We start from the raw sequence: 6926 nt of genomic DNA, 5'->3' as shown, positions 1-6926 counted from the left end.
TGCACCAACAAAGTTGTGTGCTAGCTTAAATCTCTAGGTAACATGAGTGAATTATTAGCATGACATGTCATACATGAATCAACATCATCGGTCATACACATCGCACCTACCTAAGCTTTACAACAACCTCACGCGTCATGTTTCTACAAAAAGTATCCCTGAACAAAGTTCCCACTCTTTAAACAAGGATGGTTTTTTGGAGGATCTTTAAACAAGGATGGTTAGTCCAGGCAAAAAAGGACCTTTAGAGCAATATCTAGTTGTAGCCCATAAGATAGCCTTTTTTTGGCTCCAATTTCTGAGCCCAAAATATCACATCCAACTCCAACAATAGCCTATATTCCAGAACCCTAATTTTCACATATGACACGTCGGCAAACCCGGCCACCTGGGTCGCGGGTCACATGTAAACCCATTGGCATGCTTGCCCGACCCGTGGCCTGCCAGGCCCGACATGTCGCCCGCCTGGGGCCATTCTTGGGCCACGAGGCTAAGCACGCGTGCCAGCATGACACGCTATGACCCATTTCTTTTTGAATTCTTTTTATATATGGCCTAGAAGACAACCCGACATGCCAAAATGGCACAAAAAACAGTCCATAAGGCCTAAGCATATGGTCCAAACATGTCAAGGGGCTAGCCGTTTACCTGTAGTGTCGTGCATGGGCCTGGCGGAGATACAAAGGCTGGCATGACATGTATACTAAACGTGTCATCGGGGGCCGTGGTGTCCTAGGCACGTTTTGCCCTGGGGTCGGGCCGTGTCGGCCCAGGTGGCCAAGTCTACATGTGGGCCTCTTTTGTTCCCTTTGTTTTCTTCCATCTCCTTTCACACATCTCCTTACTTTCCGCATCTCGCCTATGGACACAACCTGCTTGAGCTCCACCCATCTGTAGTTGCATCCCTCACTGCTGGCTAATGACTGTAATCGTCGTCGTGTGCCCTTGGGTTGTCGCCCACATGTATGTTGTAGACAACAGTCGTCATGTGCCCCTCCTTTTCTACCCGCGTGTGGTGTCGTGACCACCCCCGCTTGCATGCCTAGTGTCGTGACTAGTGGCCTCCCCTCACCGCCAAACTTTTTCATGCGACGGGAAGCTCCGAGTGGCCACCGTTGGGGCAGATCCCCTTGTTGCAATCGTTGGTATCAACAAAACGCAACAGCATCCAACTGCATCAGCCCACACCCACCAGTGGCAACCTCCCCCGGGTAGAAAAACAATAACGCTGCCATGGCAACGCTTTGCTGTTGGTGGCGTTTTTGGTTGCCATGGCAGCATTACATAGATAAATAGATAAGTCTTGCAACAATATTTTTACAGTACATTGGTGACACAAAGGGATAATTACTTTTATTGGAAAGGTTTCATGACAAAAGATTCACATTGTTTCCATGGGCATGAAAAGGAGTTTAAGGCGCACCCCTACTTCTACCATGGTCACATTTTTTCAACCACTTATCTGTTTTGATATGTTTTTAATTCCCTCTTTCTTTTTATTTATTAGGTTCTTGATCTAAGTAGAGAGCAGAAAGTAACGTAGATAGTATAACAACGATGTCTAACCCTCTTCCTATGCATTGGCATTGCATACAAAAATAAACCATTAACATAGAGGGAGAGCTGCATAGTAAAATTAGTTTCTTGCAATTTTAGTATGTTGGAGACATACTGGGGTCATTGCAAGAAGTGGCAGAAAACTTACAATAACATAATAAACAAAGATATTTTTTGTATGTGAATGTCATTCTATTATAGACCAATATTTTGATAAAGCATCACAATCACTCAACTAGTTTACACACCCTTAACATAATAACCCTCGAAATAGAAATACACAATGTGGAGATCATGACTACTTTAGGAAGCACTAGACATTTTACAACCGGATGTTACACATGTTGCAAAACTATACTCTAGATCATGTGATAGTTTCGGTTATCTCAATTTTTCAACAAGGGTCCATGTTAGAGCCATGTTCTCAAGTAAAAAGACACGTGGACCTTCAGGAGGTCCGGGCCACAGGGTGTACCAATGCAAGCAGTTAAAGATGAGGATCGGACTATGCCTGTCCACCTGAGGGAGGTGATGAGTATTAACGGACTAGTGGACCTTGGACTGTCGATGAAGACTTGAGAGATCATGCGTGCTGGATGGCGAGCAGATGTGTTGATCTGTCAATGGTTTTGCGATTTTTCTTTTGCCTTATAGGAAACGGAGATTCTTTGCTATTATTTGCTACTGAACGAAATGGGGTAACAAGATGCACTTCAGTTCTGACGAATCGAATTTTCAACCTCGGTTACATTTTCAGGTCACTAACACACATATCTGGAAAACAGCTTTGGAGCTTTTGGCTCTGACATATATTACAGCAGCAAAACATATATGTCCAAAAAAGGTGGTGTCTATATGTGGAGTAACACCAAGTAACTGACCTAGTAGCCATACAACCCAAGAAAAACCAGGAAACATCAACATACTAGTACAATAGGCCCCAATACAATACAATACAATACAAGAATATGACTATTTGCCAAAAAAACAACAGTTATGAAACAGGAATATAGCAGCAGAAACACACTATAGGCTCCACAGCATAGTCAAAATTAACTGTCAAAGGCATGGGCACAGTGGTTCCACACAGCCTGACTCCAACTCTGGTATCACTTCCCAAGCAACCGACGCCCCTGTTGGTTCGCACCTTTGACTCTGAAGTTGAGCTCATCAACGTCGTCGCTGAAAGTATCCAGTGATTTGTTTTGCCTGCAGCAAAGGAATGGTCTCCATCAAATATTGTAAGGACAGAGTGAATGTAACATCTTTTTACCATGCCCAACTGAAGAAATATTTTAAAGAGGTGGTACCTATCGATTTCTGTACCCATATCCAGTGCCATATCCTACAGGTTTTCCAACATGTTACTCAAGTCTGCAAATGCATCGTCTTGCCTTGCTTTCTCAGCCTAATAAGATAAACAATGATAAGCTTCAGAACACACTAGCCCATTGTCCCTTCTATAGCTCTACTGAACTGACAAGACATACCTTAATTTTGTTCATCGCAGTTGCAGGCGCACTATGTACAGAACTGGGAAATTGTTGAGGTCTTGAGCCAATACCAAGATTCTGCCTCTGCTCCATTTGGTTTGTTGTACTCTTAAAAGAACTATCTGCAATAACCCAAAAGGATCAGCCGAGGAAAAATATATAGTCTCTGAAACTATTCAGAATCTGCACCACCATACTCTGTGAAACAGGGCCTTTTATATGTTGATTTCTCTTTGGCCTCCATGTCTTCGAAAATAGTCCTCCTAGACTTCCCAAAAGCTTCTCACTCTGAAGAAACATTCAGAATTTTTAGGTTAATGTTCAAAACAAGACAAAAATTGCTAACACAAACAGCAACTTAAACCTGTGTAGCCATAGAGGTTCACTCAAAAAGTTAAATGACATCAATTACTCTGAATCAGAAAGTTAAAATTTCCACACTAATATCTAATCAATAGGATGCAGAACCCTAATATGCACAGAGCTATTCTTATAAGTGGATTATAAAGCTATTCATCTCTAGTGTTTGATGAGGTGATGACTGAAATTAGGATCAATATATATGGAAATTCTATAAATCTTAACCCTGTTTTATGAGCAGTACCCAGAAGCTAACTTCAGTATGACTGGGTTACCCAGTATCATAGAACTTACCATGGTAAGGTCGTGCTCGATGTCAGCCGCTACTCGATGAGTGTGAGTGATCTGTTCACCTTGTCGATGCAAAGTCAGAAGGATTTGTGTCGCATCTTCCCTAATAGCTTCGGCTGCCCTAACACAATCATTTGCTTTGCTTGAGGTTTCTTCTGCTTTACGTAGAGTGTAATCTTCCAATTCTTGCACAGATTGATTGGTGTGCTGTGTTGGAGCTGATTGTGCCCTTGATGGTCTTGAGGGCACTTCAGAATCAGAGTCAGAATCAAAGGGATTTGTCGTCCTACGGATAGGAGTGCTGACTGAGTTTTGCCTCATATTCATTGATACTGACATCTCAGTTTATTCACTACACACTGGAGCAATGGGCAGATCTCTGGTATGAAAAGCAAAGGAAAAGGGAAGCATCAGCAAGCGTTAGAGTTGTGAGGTGACTGTATTCTAATAGTCTCGACCAGAAAAATATTTACTAAAAAAGTGATCTCATATAGAAGATACACAATGAACGGTCACCATCCAAAAGCACATACAAAAGATCACTATGAATTAGAAATATATCATCATACTGTAAATGAGCTCATCCAATCTGTTTAGTAAACCAAGATGTAGTTGCAAAGAATTTTAGGCTCACAGATGTAATCATTTTATAAAGAAAATTATGAATCAGAGTGGTAACTGAGAATAAACAAAGCCCTGACTTGTTGAACTACTCTTTCTGATGCAAGGCCAATAAATTCCACAAAGCAGGAACAATAACTTATCATAAACATAAACATAAAACCCTACATCATGATTATGAGCTTCTAAAAAATAAGTATTAACTCCTTCCCAGTAACAAAACCCCAACTGTTCTTTATGTACAACCTGTGAAACTAGCCAGGTCAGATCAAATTTCAATCAGTAGGGAAGGCAATGTGAACCTCAGGAAGTACATATGTGGCATTCCTAACAGAGCATCGAAACAAATACCCTTGACATTAATTTTATTGGGTTTCCTGCATTCATACACCAAAGAATATGTAATATTGCCTATCATTTGTCAAACGGTTGACAAACCAGACAAAAGGAAGCTCTGAATTAGTCGCATCAAATGTACGGCATCTGCAAGTGTCGAATCAATCAAACATTTAAGCGGGCACATGAACAGCAAATGTGAAGTTCGCATTTGGCGCCCTGCCCGTTACTCAGGACTACAGTATCACGGAACGATCTTGTAAATAAGCAATCCACATTTCTTAAGTAAAAAATAAATATAGCCCATATACTATTTCTCATAGAAATAGTGGAGTACAACAGTAGTACCCCAATCGCAATCTGAAGTCGAGCGACAGCTACCGCAAAAACTGGACCACGGATTCACCGCAAGCAAATCGTACCACGGGCTCAAGTGGGGAGGAGCAGGAGGAGGAGGGCGGCGGCACCTCACCTTGCTGGGCCGGGTCGTCGGATCGGATCAGGGTGGGGGAGAGGATCAGATCTCTCCGGTGGCCTTCCGCCGCCCGATCTCGGAACCCTAGCTCTGCCTGACCGCCTCGTCTCCGTGGGGCGGGGGCAATGCTGCGTTGCGCGGCCGGGGGTGGGGACAAGGGGAGACGAGGAGGGGCAGGGCCGAGGCGGAGAGACGGTGGCGGCGAGATATCGGGTGGGTGGCGGTGCTAGGGTTTGGTCCCCGACACTGGCGCGGGGGACGGGTAGGGGGCGCCTCCTGCTGTGCGATGGATCGAAGAAGGGAGGAGCCGCCTCGTAGTACTAGAAGGGAAGGGGAGTTTCAGAGGCGGATGAGATCGAGACGAGAGGAATATGACCGTTGGGTTGGGAGCGTCTCGTTCACGTGGGGATTTTTTTTTCCTCTTCAGCTCTCTTTTTTCTTTCCGGGTAAAGAGGTGCTCCTGTTTTTTTTAAGGGAAAGCTCCTATTCTTTTGTTGTTGTTGTGGGATTCAGCTTTGCTATTCTTTTGACTAAACCGATTACTGCAACGACGCACACAATCACATGCTGAGCAAGTGAAACAGCAGGCTTATTATCCGCTTACATGGCAATTTTGCCTATGTGAAGAAGAGAAGCGTGAAAATGTAAGAGGAGTGGACCCTTATATAAGAGCATAACTATATGCATGCTCCTAGCCAGATGCAATAATTGTGAAGAAAGAGATAGAGAGAAGATGAGAATAATTACTAATCTTATAGCCAACCTTATATAAGGATGCGTGTATGTGAGCATATGTGTTTGTAGTGCGTTAGAAAAAACAACCTTAGAAAAGCTAAATACATACTACCTCCGTACCAAAATTTTTGTAGTTGGGGGAACTTGTAGAAGTATATTATATGGCTGATGTGTCTAGATTGTAAAAATAGCTGCAAAAGTTGCCATCCATGACAATTGACAAGTTAATGCACCATGGCAACACTATGCCTATTTTTTATGGATGTAAATTTTCCAAGGTCCAGTAGAAGTAATTTGCCATAGCCTCAAATTTTAATTTGCCATGACATCTAAAATTCAATGTAAGAATGAAAAGAAAAGTTGCAGATTGTTCAGAGTGTCAACACAAAGATGTGATACACCACAAAAAAAATGCCATGATATGAGGCATAAAACTGCCATGTTTTGAGAAAAAACATGTGACGCCCGGATAATTAAGCTACAGTAACCCTCTACTAGTGATGCCGTGTCACCTAGATTACTGTGACAAATCTCGCGTTAGTTCGAAACCGATTCAAATTCGAATTCAAAATCAAGTCAAACATTAAAGGTTTTCTGATATTAAAACTAAAATGTTCGGGTGGTTCCAAATAATTCATAAGTAATTATGGTGGAGGAACCACACTTTTATAAAAGGCATAAATACTCTAAAATGTTTTGAATAGTAGCAAAAACAATTAGTTGAATTCCTTGTACAATAAATAAAATACTAAACTATTTTATTTAGTTACCCAAATTAATGTGGCAGTAGTATGTATAAGCAATACCAATTTAGGAACCATTGGTGTATTTTGTAAAACTAAAATAAAAGAAAACTACACATAAAACAGAAAAGAAAAGTAAAAAGAAAAGGCAAAGCAAAAAAAAAGGAAAGAGAGAAGGGCCCCCCCCCCACTGGGCTTCGGCCCAGCAGGCCGGCCCAGTCGACCACCGGCCCAGCCGGCCACTCCCCATATCCTCACTCCACCCCGAAACCCTAACCGAACCAACCCCCCTCCCCCCTCACTCCCTCGTCTCTC

General features: G+C 42.5%; 1 protein-coding gene across 1 annotated transcript; it reads right to left on the bottom strand.

The window, feature by feature from the left end:
• Window positions 1-2411: 2411 nt before the first annotated feature.
• Window positions 2412-5467, bottom strand: LOC119284903 (SNAP25 homologous protein SNAP33-like). Its single transcript, XM_037564085.1, has 6 exons — window positions 5131-5467; window positions 3705-4080; window positions 3248-3338; window positions 3048-3172; window positions 2868-2965; window positions 2412-2766 (listed from the first exon to the last, which is right to left on the bottom strand). The coding sequence occupies exons 2-5, from the start codon at window positions 4038-4040 to the stop codon at window positions 2903-2905; spliced, it is 615 nt and encodes a 204-aa protein (XP_037419982.1). The 5' UTR covers window positions 4041-4080; window positions 5131-5467; the 3' UTR covers window positions 2412-2766; window positions 2868-2902.
• Window positions 5468-6926: the final 1459 nt, after the last annotated feature.

Source organism: Triticum dicoccoides, chromosome 4A (genome assembly GCF_002162155.2).
Source record: "Triticum dicoccoides isolate Atlit2015 ecotype Zavitan chromosome 4A, WEW_v2.0, whole genome shotgun sequence".
NCBI classification, from domain to species: Eukaryota; Viridiplantae; Streptophyta; class Magnoliopsida; order Poales; family Poaceae; genus Triticum; species Triticum dicoccoides.
Note: the sequence above shows the minus strand (reverse complement) of the source record. Positions and strands in the feature narration are given on the sequence as shown.

Excerpts from the sequence above, each read along its gene's own strand:
- LOC119284903 (XM_037564085.1), bottom strand. The coding sequence starts at position 4,040 with ATGTCAGTATCAATGAATATGAGGCAAAACTCAGTCAGCACTCCTATC. Across the intron at positions 3,339-3,704 it reads TCGAGCACGACCTTACCATG|AGTGAGAAGCTTTTGGGAAG; the intron begins GTAAGTTCTATG and ends ATGTTTCTTCAG. Across the intron at positions 2,966-3,047 it reads CTGCGATGAACAAAATTAAG|GCTGAGAAAGCAAGGCAAGA; the intron begins GTATGTCTTGTC and ends TTATCTTATTAG.